Source organism: Rhinopithecus roxellana, chromosome 1 (genome assembly GCF_007565055.1).
Source record: "Rhinopithecus roxellana isolate Shanxi Qingling chromosome 1, ASM756505v1, whole genome shotgun sequence".
Taxonomy (NCBI): domain Eukaryota; kingdom Metazoa; phylum Chordata; class Mammalia; order Primates; family Cercopithecidae; genus Rhinopithecus; species Rhinopithecus roxellana.
In genome coordinates, this window is record NC_044549.1 from 156,518,505 (window position 1) to 156,539,648 (window position 21,144).

At 41.9% G+C, this 21,144-nt stretch overlaps 1 protein-coding gene across 1 annotated transcript in view; it reads right to left on the minus strand.

Moving 5' to 3' along the window:
* The window catches only part of STAC (SH3 and cysteine rich domain), a 145,258-nt gene that overhangs the window by 52,478 nt on the left and 71,636 nt on the right, over nt 1-21,144 (minus strand). Inside the window, exons 3-6 of the mRNA XM_010389682.2 lie at nt 13,222-13,322; nt 10,964-11,045; nt 9,784-9,899; nt 2,949-3,027 (exon numbers count right to left, since the gene is read on the minus strand). Of these exons, the coding sequence (XP_010387984.2) occupies nt 2,949-3,027; nt 9,784-9,899; nt 10,964-11,045; nt 13,222-13,322 (378 nt within the window). The remainder of the gene's footprint in view (nt 1-2,948; nt 3,028-9,783; nt 9,900-10,963; nt 11,046-13,221; nt 13,323-21,144) is intronic.

Below are 21,144 nucleotides of genomic sequence, written 5' to 3' on the forward strand. Positions count from 1 at the left end.
GTAATACAGAACTGGTTGTGACTGTAATCCCAGACACTGCTTCTGAGCAGCAACACCCTCCTTGCATGACTGAGAAGATCTGTGGGAACTTGGACCACATATGTAGGGTGTTTTCTCCATGTTGTTTCTCAAACTGACTGGACAGGACATTAAAGTCAATCAAAGGAAAGTGTTTTGAAGCAAACTGCTGCATAATTAATCTGCCTAGCTTCTCAGGGTGCACTGTAGAGAAAGCTATTGTTGATCAAAAGAATTGTTAATACATCTCCAACACTTTTTTGGAGTTTATTGCTTGCTAAGCTCTTTCACCAGATCTCTTTGAAAAAGGCTGTGAAAATGCCCCTTAACATAGAAGAGATGGAAAATTGTCAACTTGGTGTCTTTGTGTGTACTACTCTGTGACTTAGTTTCCTTATCTATACCGGGGTACTGTGGTGTGCATGTGTGCGTATTGGAGGGGAGGGAATTGGACTAAGTGACCTCTAGTCCTACTTCTTAAACTTTAATGAGACTACGAACCACAGATTCATATGCAGATCCTGATTCAGCAGGTGTGGAATGGCCTGAAACTCGGTATTTCTAACAGGCTTTCAACTGATGCTCACGTGAGTTGTCCATGGGCCACATTTAGAGTAGTGAGGCTCTACCTGCATCTCTGACACTTCATGACTGTATGATGGCTTTTTAATAGCAGAGATGCTACAAATCAATGATTGCTAAATATAGCTCTTCCTATTGTAAAATCCTATTAAGACCACCTTTTAAGAGAAGAAACCCTCAGTGTAAATTGTGTTCTAACTCCTCAAGGAATTGGTGAGCAACCGCATAGACAGAGCCAGACCAGGATGGCTGAGGCAGAGAGTTAAGCAGTGAGCACATGCTGGGCATAATTTTGAGAAGCAGCAAATAGAGTTTGCTGATGGATTACATCTGAGGTGTGAGAGGAAGAGGCAGTCAGGGCTGATTTCAAAGACTTTGGCCTAATCAACTGGTTGAATAGAGTTCCTATTTACTGAGCAGAGACAATTGTGGGAAGAGCCAGTCTGAATGTGTGGCTGGGTGAGGGGATCAAGAGTAAAGTTTGGGTACGTTAACTTTAAGACGACTATTCTGCATTCAGACGGCAATGTCCAATAGGTGATAGGCATCTGGAGGCAGCAAAGAATCCTAATACTGAAGATGAAGTTGGAGTCAACAATGAATGGATAGTATTTACATTCATTATCTCATCTGAAGATCATAAGAACACTATGGATTTGGTGTTACGATCATTTTAGAGATGAGGTGATGGAAGCAGAGAGAGGCTAGGTCACTGCTTCGGGATCACATGATCATTAAGTGAAGTTTAGTATTCTGCCTCCAGAGCAAAGATGGGCCAAGGACCAAATGTTTCCAGCGCAGTTAGTGAGGAGGAGGCCAGCAGTGATGTTGGTGAGAAGAGCGTCAGGGGAAGGGGGAAGGCAGTGGTCAGACTCAGGACTGAGCAGCTGATCACACTTAAAGCATTAACATGCAAGTCTCTGGTGAGTCAGATCCTTAGATATTGAGAAACTCTAGGGTTGCTGTTTAAATTCAATTGCTGGTCCTGCAATGCCAGACAGTTGGGCTGGGATGGCCCTGCTGTAATGCTGACCCACTATGAGGTTCCCCTTGAGGCCAACACCCTCTAATTTGTCTCTCTAATGGCACTGCTAAGTGCTCAGTGATTGTTTGCATTATCTAAAAGTACAGTTTTCCCGATGTGATGCCAAAGAGTCCTTACCCCAGCAGTGAGCTTTAGCAGATGTGTGTGGGCCTGGCAAGAGGGGGCATGGTGAACACTGGCACTTATTTAGGAAGGAAAATCATGGGGCAGCTGAGCACATGGTGCTTTGTGGGAATTACAGGCACAGTCCTAACTAGAGAAGAGCCATAAATGAATTCCCAGAGTGAAGGAAGTAAAAGTGATACCTCATCAGACAGCTGTTGACAAAACAGCTATGTGGTATTGAATGAAGAATTTCTGCATACAGGCTGGAAAAGGCAGGGCTGGGATTGGAGTTTGGAAGGATAATTTCTGCCATGAGAATACATTCAGCTCAAGTTAACAATGTAACTCAGTCCTGCAGGACTTTGACTGACACACTTTTGCTAATCACAGTAAATGCTTCATAAATAGTTTTTGACAAATGAGTGGAGGTTAAGTAGTTATTGATGTCAACAAGGCCCAGCAAGAATGCATCCATAAGGGTCTGGTCACATGTCTTTAAGCTCTGGATTACGAGGCAGCTCTTTCTTAATGTGAGCAAGTGGAAGTATGAAGTTAGCATTTAATGAAGATTTTAGAAATTATTATAACAAAGGCTTAAATTATTAGATTAAATAATTTTAATATAGAATGTTTGGTTGGATTGTACATATCAATTTTTTGAGCTTCTTAGTTGTCTCTGCTGGGGAAGGAGCCAAATGTGAGGCCAACACTTCCCTCCTGGGCCCCACCACCACTTGGTTTCAGGTACCTAAGGTGTAGCACAAATTAACTTCTCTGTGTATGGTTTGCTAATGTGATCTAGCTCAGTGGAGGAAATGACATATTCACAAAAAGTTCTGGAAGCGACTCTTCAGCCCCAATACAGCTCATTATATATATATATATGCTATATGTGATATATGATATAATATATGATATATATGATATATAATATATATGATATACATATATGATATATATGAGTATATATACTCTCATAAAGCACGAGAACTCAGGATATAGAACTCAGGAAGATATTAGAGCAAATCACTGAAATCCACCAGAAACAATGCTCACATTCTCTCCAGAACATTGAACACTTGCCCTGATTAAATTCCAAAGCGAGAAGAGAAAGCAAGGGGACTGGAAATCAACTTGACCTGCCCACTGACCCTGACTCATGTGATCACGTTTGTGCTGTGCCAGCTCCCTCACTCACCGCTGTTGCTGCGTTTCCTTAGGTCATACCCGCCTCCTGGCCCATTGGCTTCCTCAGGAACCTCCACGAGATCTGAAGTCTTGCAGGAAAGAGAAGAGAGCATGGGATGAGCAATGTTATATCTGTGGGTCAATTGAGCAGAGATTTTGGTGTAAGAGAGCTTAGGTAGAATTTACATGTGTACACATAAGGACCCAATGACTGCTGTCTTGGCTGTTTGGCCAACTTCGGAAAAGCTCTGTCCACTAGGGGGCACTGTACCTCCCTTCAGGTGTCCATGGCAGGCTCAGGCTTGGTGATGGTAGGTAAGCAGTGAGTGTCGAATGAATGTCTGGAAGCACAGGCCACAGCCAGGCTTCTTCCCAGGAATAGGCAACAGAGAGAAAACAGAATTCCTGTCCATATCCTGTCACTTAAAATTTTCAATAAAACGCTAGCTCTTTCTGCAGGTGTTTTAAATATTAGTTTTAGAGAATGGGATGCACTATGGAGAGATGCACTACTTAGGTACAAGTTAAATACGTTTCCACTGCTGCAAAATTAATTGTTGTTATAATATGTATCCTGACTCTCTTTTTAAAGTAAGTCACAATCGTTCTTCCACTTAGGTTACAGAAATAACAAGAACAAAAACAACAATAATAACAGTAACAGCACTCTAAATAGCTAATGGTTCCTGATCATTTACCACGTACTGTTTTTAAGGACTTTATAGATACCATCTCATTTATTCCCCAAGTTAATCCTATGGTAGACCAATTTTTCAGAGAGGAATCTGAAGCCCAGAGAGAATCGGTAGCTCTATTTGAGGCCCCATAGTTAATACACGGTGGAGCTGGGGCTGTGGCTCACAGGTGTTGCCTCCAGAGCTCGTGCTCTTAAGCATTGTGCTTTATCCATTGGTGTGCTAAAGCATCTCCATGGGCTGGTGAGAGTCTCATGGTTATCACATTGGTGGCATGAAATGGATCACCATAGGAGTTTTACTCCATGGAATTGGCAAACGCTACAAATCAGAGTACAGCTCTGACCTGGTGGTTAAACATTTATTAGCATACCACTGAGTGCCTCTTTCAAAGGGCCATGTGACCCAGTTTCTGTCTAACTGGCTCTATCCTCTTCAAAAGAGGAATTTAGGGGGCCTCTGTGGACAGTCATATATATATATATATATATATATATATATTTTTTTTTTTTTTTTTTTTTTGAGATGGAGTCTTGCTCTGTCGCCCAGGCTGGCATGCAGTGGTGTGATCTTGGCTCCATTTCCTGGGTTCAAGAGATTCTTGTGTCTCAGCCTCTCAAGTAGCTGGGATTACAGGTATGTACCCCCATGCCTGGCTAATTTTTGTATTTTTGGTAGAGACGGGATTTCACCATGTTGGCCAGGCTCATCTCAAACTCCTGACCTCAGGTGATCTACCTGCCTCAGCCTCCCAAAGTGCTGGGATTATAGGCGTGAGCCACCGCGCCTGGCCTGACAGTCATATTTTTAAAAATTATTTATTTATATCTTATCGGAGAGGAACAAGTTATCTTCTTAGCTCTCCTAGCCAGCTCTAGAGCCGTTTAGCACCACCCTCCAGAGACTGGTTTTTGTTACAATTTAGCTTTAAGATTTTTTTTTTCAAACACTGTTGCTATCATGACACAGCAGAAAGAAGAAAAAAAAAAAGTCTCAGGGTCTCTAAGTCACTCATGCCCTGCTCCCTTTGAAGCTCACAATTTCTATACAGAAGTTAGTTTGTAGAGAATTTCATTTATGTTAATTTAATCTTATGAAACCAAAGATTATTCATAAACTAGCCAACTAACTCCCAGAATGTTGTCTGAATTTGGTTTCTTCTAACCTTCCCAAAGCCATCAAGCCTTTTATATTTGAGAACGTTTGAAAGTACATTGAGAAAAACGTAACAATTTGGAAACAGCCAAGCAGTGACTTCTCAACAATGTAAAACATATGCCTCTGCAACCCTGTAAGAAAATAAACCTGTGGAACAAAGCTTTGCTATGCAGGAATATGTTAACTTCAGGACATAAAAATACTAAAAATAAAATAAAACAAATAAAAAAAGCAGGATGCTGAAATTCATTATCACTGACCTGCAGGCAGGAAACAAAATCGCTTTAAAGTACCAATCAGTCTAGGTCTCTGTTTTCTTCCTTTGAGGATAGTTGGACTTTGGGGAAAGAGTGAAGTGACAGATCTTTAAGTACAGTTTGGTTTGTCTTTGTCTCCCTGCAGCTGTCAGAAAAATGCCTTCACAGAGCTAAACTCCAACAAATACCTCCTGGTGGAACCAGTGCCAGTATAAGTGGACGGTAATAAACGGACATCTCTTTGACATTCAGAAAACTATGCGTTTTGCTCCTAAAACCAGTCTGTAGGGTCCAGATGTTGCTAAAGACAAAGCTATATTAGAGATGAAAGCAAACTGGACATCCCCAGTTGTTCTTCTGGTGGTTTTGCTGCTCCTCAGCATCAGCCCCAAATGAGGAGGCTGACATGTTCATTGCCTACTATGGAATGCTTCCAAGGAGGTCTGTTTGTCATAGTTCAGCAAAGCTCAGAACCACAGGAGCAGCCATCTACAGCTCATGCAGATAGATCAGAGCCACCTCTGGGAAGCCGTCTCTCCGCAATTGCCTCTATGTACTGACTTTTCAGTTGCCCTTCCATAATGCCGGCCTCACACAAGCATGGAAGAGGCTTGCACTGAAGTGAGATGACCTCCCGGCTCTCACCAAAGATTTGAGAAAGGCTTGTTCAGAATGCTGGTCAAAGGGGACAGAGATCTCTCTACTCTGAGCAGTTGTGTTTGTGCTTTTCCTTTGATTGCTGGATGGCATCTACAAACAGTCTTGCCTTGTAAGGGGAGATGGTTACAGGCTGAGAGTGAGCTCTGTGTGGTTTTGGGGAAGCAACTCATTGACAGCAGTGGCCCTCCTCACTCCCCTGAGAAAGGAGTTGCGATGCGGTAGGTGGGGTTAGGGAGATGATTAGTGTTCTTGGATCTCTATTTCAAACTTCAGAACCAGGCCTGTGGCCACTGTAAGTGTGTCACTCAAATGCTGTTCACACAGAGACGGAGTAAGAGCAAGGGTGAAGAGCAGAGAGACAGAGGGCTGGTTTATTTGAAAGCAAACTTTAGTTTTTAATTTAACTCAGTAATTCTCCAACTTTAATGTGCATCAGAATCACCTGGAGGGTTTTTAAAAATGGAAATTGTTGGGCTCCCCAAATCAGATTTTCTGATTTTGCAGCTCCTAGAGAGAAACCCAAATTTGCATTTTTTACAAGTTTCCAGGTGATGCTGGTGCTGCAGATCCAGAGACCACACACTGAGAACCACTGATTTAGCTCATTGCCAGCCTTCTATTATAGAAGTTTAGGCAGTTTTGACTGAGGAGGGTGCTCATTCATTCATTGATTCGTGCACTCATCACATATGTATTGACTCTACGAAGGGCCGGCAGAACCTGGGCCTTTATATTGTTACAAAGTTCTCCAGCGGATTCTGATATGCCCCAGCATTTGAGAATCACTGGTATAAAGTAATGAAAACACAAAGCTGTGAATAAAAGAGTCCTTGCATTTAAGCAGGTTAGTCTAATTGAGGAGAGGACTGGGAAATTGAGAGAAAAATCAAACAGGAAAGTGAAAATTACCAAGCAATAGATAACCAATGGATTAATGAACTGGATGCTCCAGGTGACCAGGGAAGAGGCAGGTGCCCAACCAGACCCAGAAGCTTGGAGAGATGTTGTCTGAGAGAGGTGGAGATAGTTTGAATGTCTGAACAGAGCATGACTATGCAGAAAATGGAAAACTGTGCCCAGAGCTTAGGGTGTGAGAAATGAAGTGTTGTGTGGATCCCGGAGGATTCTGAGATCAGTCTTCAAAAGTCCCTTGTTAATTCTTCCTCATTCTTCACGCATTTCTTGAGCATTCACTGTGTGCCAGGCACTCTGTCAGTCCCTGGTGTAATGAGATGAATAAGGACTGGGACCTAGATTCTCACCAGATACTCAGCATTTATTCAGGGAATCGACACAATAGCAGATGAGTACAATGCAATCATGTATATTCCTTAAGAAAGGATTTCTTGAAGGCTTGTGGGAGGAGCAACTCACCATGCTTGGTGCCGTCTGGGGACTGTTCATTGTTGGTGTAAAAATAGAGTGGATCTTAAAAAATTTCAGCTCGGTGGAGCAACATGTTCTAAGTCATAGATATGTTATAGGGCTTGGGGCGTGCAGGGGAAAGTGGGTTTTTAGGGTAATGACAGGACTCATATGCCATGCCTAAGAGTTTGGGCATTGTTGTTCTGACATAAGCAACTTAATAGAGGATTTTAATTAGGAAAGTTGTGCAAAGCCTTTCTTTAAGGGTTGATAAATCAGGGTTTAGGTAAAGGTAAAGGTACCGTTAAGGGTAGGCTCAAAAGGGTAGCACAGTTATTTCTTTATAATAATCTGAGTGAGAGATTATGAGGTTCAAACCTCTAGTACTGGTGATAAATACTAAGGGTATCTTTCATACTATTTTTGAGGTTTGAATTATAGGACCTAATCCCTAATGGAATATGAGTTTAGTCTGAATCTGCTGATTTTGCAATATCTGTAGGACCGGTTTGGTGCTTGGGCAAGAGGAAATATCTAAGGGAGTCATCAGTGTAGAGGTGGTGCTTGAACTAAAGGAATGTGACAGAGGTCAACCAAAAAGAGAGTAGAATAAGAAGACCAAGAAAAGCAGACCCCTGGGAACACTCCAACTTGCGGAGTTACAGGAGGACACATCGGAGAAGGAGATGGGCTGAGCAGAACAGGGAAGTTACCCTTGAGTAAGTCAGGGGTTTCTAACACTGCCCAAGCATGAGTGGCTCTGGGAAATGCCCTTCTCAGGTAACATACTTGCCTTGTTAATGGACTACATCCTGTTTAAATTCACAATAACTGAGGTTGAAAGAAAGCGCTGTTAAGGCCTGGATGCGTAATGAAAATGAAACAGCTGGGTTCAGTGGCATGCACCTGTAATCCCAGCTACTCAGTACACTCAGGCAGGAGGATCGTTTGACTCCAGGAGTTTGAGGCCAGCCTGGGCAACATAGCAAGACTTCATCTCTAAAAAAATATTTTGAGTGAATTAAAATAAAGAACAGTAACAATTGCCATTCATTGAGTGTCAATTATGTCAGGCCCTGTGCTAAACACTTTATGTGTATTATTGTTACCCAACCTAAGCAGCCTTTATTTACATATAAATCCTACCCATGGATGCTTTGTATACTTTCATCGCATTAGCACCATTTTTATCCTTCTTTCAGTAAAAGAATTAGCATTATCTTTTGGATGCCAAATGACAATGATCTCCTCCTTAAGGAGGTAATCAGGTATCTTAAAATGACACACATTATCCCCTCACTGCTTTGAGGTAATGTCTACTGAAGCCAAACATTTTTCATCTTTACTATGAAATGCTTCAATACTCATATGACACAGTCACTATAATATTCTTAACACATGTATATTACGTTCTCAATCTTAATAAAATGGGATAAGATATATAAAAGTGTATTTTTAAAAAAATGGTAAACAAGGCCACCATTGTCAAATTTCTTGGCTGTTGAAATTTCTTCTTCAGAAATAAGTTGTGAATTCTAAGGGTACAAAGCCATGTCTTCCTCTTCTTTTGTGTCCCCTACAGTGCTAGTAAACTGTAGGCCCTTCATTCATGTCTGCTAGCTGAGTAGAAGAAAGAACTATCTGACGTCAATTTTATGCACAGTAAGGAAAAAGAGTAAAAATTATTTTCAGTGGTATCAGGCAGAGGACCTATAAACCTACCTACTTGCTACATTCCTATTCACCTACATTCTATTCACCTGCCTACAATCTTGTGGCTTCACCTGCACCCAATGAGGAAGCTGCTTCAACTCGGTCTCTGAGAACCCCTCCCAGGCGTGTGCCCTGCCCCTCTTCCCACAATCCACCTAATCACTTGATGTTGAGAGGACTCAGTGGGGCAGAACATTTGAAGGCTCATCTGTGTCTTGCCTGGAAGCTTCCAGTCCAGCAGAGGCTGCAACAATGGAACTGGTAACTAGGTGCTGGCTATCCTAAGTGGCCATGTGAACCAGAAGGTCCTTGCCTCTTTGCTGGAGGAATGGTGGCTTTCAGCATGGGCTGAAGAGTTATATGGCATCTTGGAGTATTTATAGAAATTCTGGTTGAAACAACCAGAGACAAGATGATGACAACAGGTCACAGAGATGCATGCAACAGTCAGTGTAAGTCAGATGAAACTTAGGAGAGGTGCGTGGAAGGGTGAGTGTCCCACAGAGTCATAGTTCAGGTACCGTTGAGAGGGCAGTTTTTGTGTGCAATCAAGAGGTGTGCCCTCTCTTAGAGAGAAAAGACAAAAGACACGAGAAATACCTGTGTCTTTGAACTGGAATGTAGCTAAAAGGAAAACTGGAAATAGCCAGGACTTCCAAGTTCCTGACCATTGTTTGAGCCAAACATTTATGTGTGTTGACTCATATGTTATCTAATATTGGTGGGAAGGTAAAGGAGACGGGGTCCATGGGAAGGGTCAAGAAGCATGAGGCCAAGGGGATGGTCTTTGGGCAGGAAAGTAAAATAATCCCTGGGTGTTGACAACAGGAAGTTAATCCTTAGTGGCTCAAAACACTTTGGCTTTCTCTTTGGCAGGTGCCTGACTCCTGAGGTGCCCTCATGAGGCAGTTAGGTGGAATCCCTCATACTGCAGTGCCTGAGGCCCGCTCTGCCCAAGACCGCCATAGACAAACTGAGGAAGGAAGAGGATAATTACAGAGGTTCTGTGAGGTGAGTCAGAGCCACTGCCCGAGCTGCCCTTCTTTGTCCTTTGGGCCAGGGAGGTGCCGAAGCGGAGGGTCTCGTAGACAGGGTCCACCTTATTGCCACAGGCTGCAACAGAAGAGAAAGTTCATCTGAGGAAGCTCATCTGAAAGGACCCAGCCAACTGCTTACCACATCTCCTGGGTGAACAGCACCTGAGAAGCAGGCTCTGTGCAGAGGACTTCAGCCTCTGGGTAGACAGGGCTTTCATGGCCAAGTGTTCCTCACAGATGCGCCCCATGCAGCATGCTCCCGTTTGCAGGTCCTGCCATGAACCAACTAGTACTCTGCTCCCAAATTCTTCCTGATTGGATTTCCTCTTTCATTATTCCTCTCTAATTTCCAGGTTCTTGCAGGGACCAGCTTTATTTCCTCTACTGGGAGGCTGTGCTCACCAAGGAACAAAGCCTTGAGACACAAAGTTTGCAGTAGGAGGCAACTGTTTTAGAAATAACGTGTCACTACTGAGCCTCATTAATTTCTAATTGAAAGCTTTCTAATTTACAAATTTCTGGTTTAAAACTTGCCCCCCTAAAAAAGCAAAAATAGATGTCGAGATTTTCAGAGAGAGAAAAAAAATAATCGAAGTAAACTGAAAAATATTGTTAGAGAAGAAAATCCAAGCAAAGCCATCAATAAATATAGGGTGTCTTTCGATCTTCATCAGAGAATAATATATTCACTGAACTCCTACTAAGCATTGGTGTATAACCTGTATTTATTTTTTACAGCAATTATGAGACACAGCAATTGCTGTTCTCATTTTGTGGGGGTTGACGGGTCAAGTAACTTGTTCAAAGACACACAGTTGTCAATAGGGAGCTGGCCTTTGATTTTGGTCTGGGGGATGCCATGCTCTGTGTTCTTTCCACTTCACCACACTGCTGACGGTGGGATTACTAAGCCTTTGGGACTTAGGTGTTTTCTGAGCTTCATCAGGGAAAGGATGAAAATTCCTGGAGAATTTGGTCCACTTTATGTTTCCCTTCCAGCAAAACACACAGTCATACCCCAAACAGCTACCAAACAAGTACACAGAGATACCCCATGGGTTTTGCAGCCCTGGGAGGACAGTAGCCATTACTAACTTTACTGCTTCAAACTCAACTCAACCCATCAATGTCCCGACTCACCAATGGGCATGACTTCTTTAATGCAGCCAAACTGTTCATGAATGAGCAATGGGGAGCTGTAGTAACGCCGAAACCCCTTTGGCTGGAGAGAGAATGAGGAAGGCAAGGGGTCAATGTCAAGGGAGATGGAGAAAATCATTTAAGAGCTCCCTAAATAAAACCAATTGGTTTCTCCAGGAGCACCCTCCTGTCTCCCATTAACATGCTGACTTATCCTATAATTCCACAATTTAACCCCAGCAGGGACACAGAGGCAGGGAGGAATAGTGGCAAGAAGCAAGTTACACTCTATCCAGAAAATAAGGTCCTGGCCCTGACCTCCTTCTGCAGGGCTCTGCAGCCTCCTTTGTATCCCAGATCCTCATTGCCTCCTGGATTACAAGTGGACTGCCAGATATTATTTCACCACAGTTTGTCATTGTGGTTTGTTAAAATAATATAAATAAAAGAAAGGCCTGGGCATGGGTAAGTGGACCTCAGAGGGAGGCCTAAAAGCTCTTGTATATCTGAAGAGCTTTACCCAGAATCATTTGCTCTGTGTTCTAGGTTCTGTTCTCTCTTTCATGGTCTGTCTTGGCTTATGGGAATCACCACTGGAGAAGGAGAAGGGGAAGCAAGGGAGGCAGAGGTTTGAGAAAAGAGACATTGCAAATCAGAGTAAATAGATAAACTAAGAACCTGGACTCACTATACTCCACCACTGGATGGGAACTTGGTGGCCCAGTCCCTGCTAGAATTCCAGAATCCTCTGTAATGTTCCTGGAAAGTGGTGTCGCTTGTCGGTACACTGTCAGTGATGGTAGGGGGTGAAGGAGCATTCACTAACCCCAGATGCAAGACATTATCTGTTATCGCTAAGACTTAGTATCCACTGATGTTAGGCCTTTCCCCAGGAGCCTCAAAGGACAATAGATTTACTCTTCTAAACTTTAGGTCTAAAATTTTTTGAAGACAGCTGTTGATGTCCTGTCTAATTATTCTCTAGGGTAGACATTCTTGGTCCTTTTTACAATTCTTTGGCCATCCTAGTTTCAAATACCCTCAAATCTGTGCTCTGGATTGCTTTTTGAAAAAAAAATTTTGAGACAGGTTCTTGCTCTGTCACTCAAGCTAGAGTGCAGTTGTGCAATCTGGCTTACTGAAACCTCCGCCTTCCAGGCTCAAGCGATCCTCTAATCTCAGCTTCCTGAGGAGCTAAAACTACAGGCACACACCAACACACCCAGCTAATTTTTTAATTTTTTGTTTGTTTGTTTTGAGACAGAGTTTCGCTCTGTCACCCAAGCTAGAGTGCAGTGGCGTGATCTTGGCTCACTGCAACCTCCGCCTCCTGGGTTCACGCCATTCTCCTGCCTCAGCCTCCTGAGTAGCTGGGACTACAGGTGCCTGCCACCACACCCCGCTATTTTTTGTTTTTTGTTGTTTTTTTTTTTTGTATTTTTAGTAGAGATGGGGTTTCACCGTGTTAGCCAGGATGGTCTCTATCTCCTGACCTCGTGATCCACCCGCCTTGGCCTCCCAAAGTGCTGGGATTATAGGCGTGAGCCACCGCGCCCGGCCTAATTTTTAAATTTTTGTAGAGACGGGGGGTCTCACCATGTTGCCCAGGCTGGTCTTGAACTCCTGGGCTTAAGCGATCAACCCACCTTGGTGTCCCAAGTGCTGGGATTATAGGCGTGAGCCATTGTGCGAGGCTTGAATTGCTTCTTAATCAATATGTGGCACCAGGACTGAAGCCCATCCTCCTGAGATGGTATGATCAGCCATCTCAAGGGCCATTCAATCTCCCTTGGTTTGGCCAACATGATTCTGTTAAATTGGTGCTGATATTTATTACTCTCTCCTGTTTTGTGTGGGCTTAGCTCTTATCCTCTCTTGCTACCCACTGAGCTGACAACCAGGGAAGCACTAGGGTGACCAACCATTAGTTAGCCTGGGGCTTAGGAGGTTCCTGAGATGCATGACTTTCACTTTTAAAACCTGAACAGTCCCAGGATGTGGGACTTTCAGTATTAAAACTGAGGAAGTGCCAACCTGGGAGAAGTTGGTCACTCTATTAATGACCGTGACTCCTTCAAGGTGGGGCATTGTTGATTAGGTTGACAAAGCTCCTTGTCCTTGTTTTCTGATGATGCCAATTAGGAAACCAAGCTGGCAGCCAGTTCTGGGGTGCTTTGCTGAGGGTTTCAGGGAAGGACTGCAGCAGGCAAGTGCCCTAGCAGGGAGGTATGGGCCTCACTCCTGGCACAAGCCCTTACCAGCTTGCCCATGCACCGCTGGGGTGCCAGGCCATCTGTGCACTTGTGGTGGATGCTCATCTTACAGGCTTTGCAGCGCAGTCCATGCTTAGCATTTGTTCCTGTCAGGCACATGGCAAACTTTGGTTAGGATACAACCTGCCCTTTCCTGCTGATTAGTCTAAAATCACAGAAAATGAGGTTCCCTCTATAACCAGGTAATTCTTTCCTACAACTTTTTCATGAAGCTTTCAAAATAGAAAAAAAAAATATATATGGTAGATTCTTTTGCTTTCTCCTACATTTTCTACCTAAGGTATACACGCTGGTTTCTCCCCATCTTTCCTATTTACTACTCCAGCAACTCTAAGCCTCCTCCATGTCCTTTGTTCTCTCAATTCAAGCTAGTAAATTCCATTTTCTTTGCTTTTCATGTAGATTACTCAGTTCTACTTTTCTGTGTCTTACTGAGTAGTGCAAGTCCTGAACTTTCACGTATTTTCTTCTTTCTATCACCGGATCTGAGCTGTTGGACAAACTCTCAGGGAAATGATTGATTCAGGGGGAAGGGCAGGTCCGTGTGAGAGTGGGGCTGACAGGCTTCTAAAAAGGGGAGAGAGGACTCAATCAGATGCCAACCCCAGCCTGGGGAAAGAGGAAGAGGATGTGAATGATAATGAAATTGCGGCTGAGGTGAGTCACTTAGCTTCTTGGGACAGGGTGCTATCATGGAGTGAGAAGAAAGAAGGTGGAGAAGAAAAGGCAGAGAGCCATCCTGGTAGCTGCATGCACAAAGGCCCAAGGCAGGAGCACTGGAGAGGAACTGGGAGGCCCAGTAAGAGGGCAGGGTGTGGGAGCTTCAGGAAGATGGCAGGTGCTGCACACCGGTGTTCATTATTTCAGAAAGTGGCTGGATAAAGATTAAGACAGGATGTTAAAATGGGTGTGTTCTCCCTTCATCTAGTCCAAGACAAGAGAAGGCAAGACAAGAGGTGCCATCTGCTCTGATATCCCAAAGTAAGAGGGTAGGTTCCCAGGCAGGTCTCAAAGAGGTGCCAAAATGAATTTTTGCCACTCTTAGATGACCAAGCACCTCATGTATTAGAAAGGAGGAAGAAAGGTGAGGTAGTGGAGAGAGGATTCCTTTGCAGAGTTGTTGAGACACTATCAGTCTTATCCCTCCTCCTTTACCATGATGAAAAGGATGGGGGGTGCTCTGTTGTCTCCTCAGTCCTGAGAGGGTCTCAAGGAGACTATTTTAACAGCTTGACCTGTGTGAGTCTGTGGGACATACGGCTGTGGCCACACCCATTCTTGGAAAAACCTAAAAATAAGAGACATAGGTGGCTAGGGGTCCTGTCAGTCTACTGAGGAGACAGTTGTATGAACAGGGCCTGCACTCCAAAAGCTTGTTAGGAGAAGGGTTGGTGAGTCCAACAAATATGTGATTCTCATGGATCAGATGTGGATTATGTCAAATGCTATCCGAGATGACAACCTGGAGAGACAACAGGATTTCAACAAAGTAAATCTCTTTAGAGGGAGACACAGGAATGAATACATCCATGTAGTGCGAGACATGAAGTCAAGATACCCTGCTGTACAACACAGCTGACCACAGACCCAAAGTGAGGTCTGTGTGAGGGTCCCAAAGTGAGGATGTCCTAAGATTAAAAAATCCACCCTCTTCTCCACAATTGCCTCACCATCTAGCCACTCTCACTGCTTCATCTGTTTTTGTCCTCCTCCAACCCAATGTGTGTGCAGTGCTGGGGTAATGTTTTAAAATGTAATCAAATCATCTCTATTTCTTGCTTAAACATCTTTCAGCAGGTTCTGTCTGCCTTTCTGATGTATAATAAGGTGCTCATCCTACTGACAAGGCTCTGCATGATTTGGGAGCCCACCTTTAACTTGATCTCAGGCCAATCCCTCTTGCTCACCATGCTTTAGCCATGTGGTCTTCTTATAGTTCCTAGAATACTTGAGCTCTTTAATTCCTCAGCTCTCTACACATGCTGCTTCATATGCTTGGAATGCGGTTTCCATCACTCTTCAGCTGGCTAGCAACCCCTCAGTCTGTGGATCTCTTGGCATTTCAATGAAGCTTTCTTGAAAACATTTCCCACCCCTGTCTAAATTATCCTTTTCCTCTTACTTTTTCTCCCAACACTCTGTGGTTATCTTTCACATCGTTTATCATGATTATTATTTATTTGAAAGTTTGTTTTAGTCTGCCTTTCCCTCTGGACCATGAACTCAATGAGGCTAAGGACTGTGTCTGTTAATTTGCCTCGATATTCCCAGCTCTTGAGCATGATGTCTGATAAATATACATTAAATAAATTAATGAACACATTTTTTCATGGCCACTCATGAACTGAAGCAATGGTGGCTGGTTTGAGATAATTCATGGAACTTGATTAATCAACGATGCATAAATAGTGTTCAAGAGCTGAGAGGGGGATCTTGAAGATCTATTTGTCTTATTTCATTTCAAAGATGAGATGCCTAAGGGTCCAAGGGGTATAAGATTTGCCCCAAGCTGGAGAAGGTCCTGCCTAGTTTCACTCTTGCATTGCTTGTCCTAAATATTTCCTCCTTTTATTTGGGTTGTTTAACCTACATGAAGATGAGGTTGGGGCTAACTGGGTGATAACGTAAGCGTGGGTAAGAACCTGGCATGCAATCTGGAAAAGCAACAGGCAAACCCCTGAATGAGAAAAGAGTTAGAAATTACCTGAAAACTTTCTTCAGGATGGCATCATTTAACATGATGTGTGTCTGCTGTCACAGTCACTTCACAGAAAGTTGAAGTGACACATGAACACACTATACATTATTGGGCATGTATGCTTGTTTATAAATACTCACTGAAAAGTCCCTTTTCCTTTTTGAGAATAACTACTTAGCTGAAAGACTGCTGTGCTTTCAAAAGACTGGACTTTGAAAGCAATTACTTACTTTTCATTTTCAAATTAGAGAATGCTATTTGTGCTCTATGGGGGAATTTAAGTAAAAGCTTCAAAGAGGAAGTTATTTCATTGTGTGCTGGACTCTGCAATAGTATCATTATATGTTAAAATCTACATGTTTTATTCAGGTCCAAACACCATGATTTCAGTTTTCCATGTCTGTTCTTATACAGTACACTGTTTTCTATGAAGCAGACCACCAGAAATTATTTGGTTTCTGATGTTCCAATGTCCATTCTGGGATAACAAGAATGATTGAAGAGGAAAGCTTTCATTCTGCAGCTCAGAGAATAGTTCAAAGGAATAATTCGCATCACAGCAGTGGCATTAGTTTATTGTAGCAAGATATGGGGAAGCCATGGTATGTCTTGTTTTATCACTAGTGACCACCATCACAAAGTCATTGCTGCAAGCGACCCTTATGCGTGAATAGAGTAGGAAAAACATAGTTTTAAATTTGAATCTGTCTCAGTCTGGCTCTTTAAATTTAAGAAAACTACTAGTATTTCTGGAACCTCAGCTACATCATTAAATGGGACTAGTACTATCTACTCTCAGAGTTTTTAATAGAATAGTATCACAATGTATGCAAAAGGATTGCATGGGTTTAAATACCTGGAAACAAAGATTTAATATACCTGGTTTAAATACCTGGAACTTTGGATAAACAATGGTGGACCAATCATATAAACTTCCCACTTAGTCCTACCAACACCCTACTAAAGTCACCGTCCAGGAATTTAAAAACAAAGCATATACTACACAGAACAAGGATATTGGAAGAAATAGCAAGAATAGATGAGAGTTTAACATATTTGAAAGATAAAAGGCAAGTGGAGATATGGTAAGTAACTTAGTAGATGATAGGGAGACTGAATTTCTCAGTAACAACTTGGAAACTAGAAGAAGATGAAATTTCAAAAGCTTTTAAAATTTTCTGAGGAAAAAAAGATTTGCAACCCAGAATTTTATGCCCAGCCAAATTATTAACATGTATGAAGGTAGAATAAAGATATTTTCCTATCTTCAGGGATTCAGAATATTTACTTTACACACACGTTTTCTTAGAAAACTGCTAGAGAATATGACTCAGAAAAATGAGGGACTAAATCAAGAAAGAGGAAACTATCAGATTCAGTACATAACAGAAGAACTGACAGTCGACACCGAGGAGAGGTAAGCGGTATCCCACTATGATAACTCTGCAGTACCGGTACACTGGAGCGTCAAGAAGAAGTAAGGCAGCAGACTTGGAAAAAAATAGCACTTAAAAGTTTATTGATAGCCAGATGCAGTGGTGCATGCATATAATCCCAGTACTTTGGGAGGCCAAGGTGGGTGGAGGCCAGGAGTTTGAGGCCAAGAGTTCAAGACCAGCCTGGGCAACAGGCTGGTGAAACTCCGTCTCTAATACAAATTCAAAAACTAGCTGGGCGTGGTGGTTCATGCCTGTAATCCCAGCACTTTGGGAAGCTGAGGTGGGCAGATCGTTTGAGGTCAGAAGTTTGAAACCAGCCTGGCCAACATGGTAAAAACCCATCTCTACTAAAAATTCAAAAATTAGCCAGGCATGTTTACGCCTGCCTGTAGTCCCAGTCATTCAGGAGACTGAGGCATGAGAATCGCTTGAACCCAGGAGACAGAGGCTGGAGTGAGCCGAGACTGCACCACTGCACTCCTGCCTAGGTGACAGAGTGAGATTCCGTCTCAATAAAAAAATAAAATAAAATAAAAAGTTTATTGATACCTTTGAGGTTTTGATACTGTAATAAATATGGCATTTGATAAATCTGTGAAGGGATTTGAAAAAAAAATTATAGATACATGAAACGTTCAGGAAGTAAAAAAGGCAATTTTTAATTTGAGGAAAAATAAAATCTGTGTAAGATTGTAAGAAATGTACAGTACTTGAATCAGAAGTGAACAATAGCCACAATAGGGCATAAATTGGCCATGTATCACAAGATTGTGATAAAACTACTTGGGAAGATGGAAGTAAGGGAGCAAAGACTGTGATGTGACTCTTTGTAGAAGGTGACAGCAAGGAAGAAAGAAACAAGGGGTGTTGCTGGAGATGTGAGAGCTGAACCCTCATCTGCAGCAGGAAGTCAACAAAGTCAATAAACAGCAGCAGAAGCACAGCATTTAGAAGTGCTGAAATAAATGACAGAAGAAACAATGAAAGAGGACAAAAGTGATTGCCTTTCAGATGCGAATCTGGGATGAGACAGTTTCTGTTATAGAACTTTCAGTACCATCTGCCTTTAAACTATTCTCATGAACTACTGTAACAAAAAGCAGGTAAAAAAATGAAGTCTCTGGAAACAGGGTCAAGTCATCCCTCAGAATGATGGGGCTCTTGGGATACGGAGATGTTGGGAAAACATGGGGCTAGCTCATCACCTAAGTCATCAGTTCTTCCCTGGGCATGTGAAGTTCAGGGCTAAATTAAGACAGTTTTCTAAGTTACAGCTGAAAATTATTAAAAATGTTAGTTATGATGTTCAAATGGAGTTTGGAATGGATCAATGCAAGCCAATACAACACTGATTAGGAGATCGGCAGTGGGCTGTTTTATGAGCATGGTATCATTTACCACTATGCTTAAGTGAGCTGTCCGCAGAGAGCCAAATATTGGAGTGCAAAGACATCTGGACATCAATGTTGGAAGAAAATATTGAAAAGCTTTTCTCAATGCTGGTGGCTGAACCTACTACACTAAATGGCATGCATCCACTTTTTTAAAAAAATGAAATTAATTACACATATCTGTAAAATAATTGACTGGACTCATTTTGGTTAAGATTTTGCCATTGAGGCATTGCTTAATCCTCAATCCAATTTCATATAATGTCAGAGTTAAAGATAAAACAGGATAAAATGGTGATTTACAATTGAGATTACTTAACTACAAAAATAATTTGCAGAATGAGTACACATAAACTTGTATAAGAAAAGAAATGTAATCAGTACAGTACTTAAATCAACAATGAACAACAGTTATAATTCTTGCTAATAATTAGTCTGCTTCCAGATTATACAAGTATAGAATTACTCCTGTAATTTATTTGATGAAATTAGTATACATTAGACAAAAAAGACTCTTTACCATGATTTAAGAAAAATAATTTAAAAAATCTGTAACTACACATATAGAAATGTCCATAAATATTGCTTAGATTATATCAAATATCCATAAGTGATTCTAAGGTAAATGCAGGCAAGATAGTCCAAAGACTTTCTAGGCCTCTGCTTTTCCAGGTTTAGCTATTGGACTCCTCTCAACGTCCACCAGTACAGGGGCATGGCTGGGAGAGGAGCCTGTGAGGGATACCTGCATCAAGAGTTGTGCAGAGCCCAGAGAAGGTCAAATGATCACGTCACAGAAGGGTCTTAGAGCTGGAGAGAGGAGAGCAAAAGCAATGGGTAGTTTTCAGTGCCAAGGCAGACAAGAGGAATTTGAGGGCTAAGGATGATGCAAACAGTAATAATGATGACAGAGTCAGTACTTTTAAACTGAAGGCTATAACAAAACTGGTGCTAGACAGTAAAAACAGGCCTATAATGCAGCTAGCTCTATTCATCAGCAGTTTGCCCTTGAATATACACTAACACAAGGAAGAAACAGAATCACATGGAGATCACTAAAGCAGCTCTCCACCATGCAACCCCTCCCTACTTTCCTCGCTTCATTTTCAACGTGACACCTTGGGTTCCTCCTTTGATTTATCAGATCATTTATGGTTCCTGGTAAGGGTGGCTGTGTCATACCTGCTCGAGTGATAGGTACACCAAAATCTCAGTAGAGAACTTATTATGTAACCAAAGCCACCTGTTCCCCAAAAATCTATTGAAATAAAAAATAAACTAAAAAATAAAATAAAATGAGATATTTTGATATAGACACAGATGCATGCTTCTTGTGTTTCAAGATTTTGGATTGATTTTAGAGCCACACATTCCTGGATTCAAAGCCTGGCTCCAATATATTCCATCAAAAGTGTAAGGAAGACAGAGAGAAGACTTTAATAGCCTAATGACCGAGGATGAAATTGAAAGAAAAATTATTTCAGGAACCCCTGCCAAAAGATGCCTTGTCTACACAATTGTAGGAATAGCTTTTTATCAAATCATTGAGAGAATTCCCTTCTATTAAGTTGCAAAATACAACAAAAAAGTTTCTCAATTAAATTTATAAGTTGCACTAAAAACGAAACCAAAATTTCTCAAAGCAAAGAAGGGAAACTACAGATCAATCTTACTTATAAGTGTAAAAATTTTAAATCAAATGTTAGCAAAACAAAGTCCACCTTGTACAGAAAGAAGAGTCACAAGATCTTGTCAGGTTTTTTTCCCAGGAATGCAAAGATCGCTTATTATGAGAAATAGTTGTCAATCTAACAATCATATAAATAGACTTCTCATTCTGACTTAAGCTATGACTAAATATGGGACAGAAGGGGACTTCCCTAATATAATAAAGAATACACATGTGAAATAAATAAATTTCTATGATATGTAATGCAGAAACATTAGAAGCTCTTCCTCACCATCCACAAAAATTGCTCTCATCAAGGTTACCAGACACCATGATCCATTTGGCTAAGTGTCACAGTCAAAGTCCTTCCCATAATTGAGCCATCAACAGCATTTGACGAGGCTGATCATTCTCTCCTCAACCTATTTTCCTTTTTGGCTTCGAAGACAACACACTTTCTTGGCTTACACCTACTATACTGGTCACTCCTTCCCAGTCCCTTTGCTAGTTCCTCGTCTTCTATCCAACTATTTCACATGAGAGGGCTCCAGGGCTCAGTCACGGGTCCTCTTCTCTGTCTATACTTACTCCGTGGCTCATATCAAAAGGTCTCATGCCTTTAAATACTATGTGTATGATGATTATTTCAAAATTAAAACTCTAATCTAGACAAGACTCTCAAGCTCCAGACCTACTGATACACCTGACTAC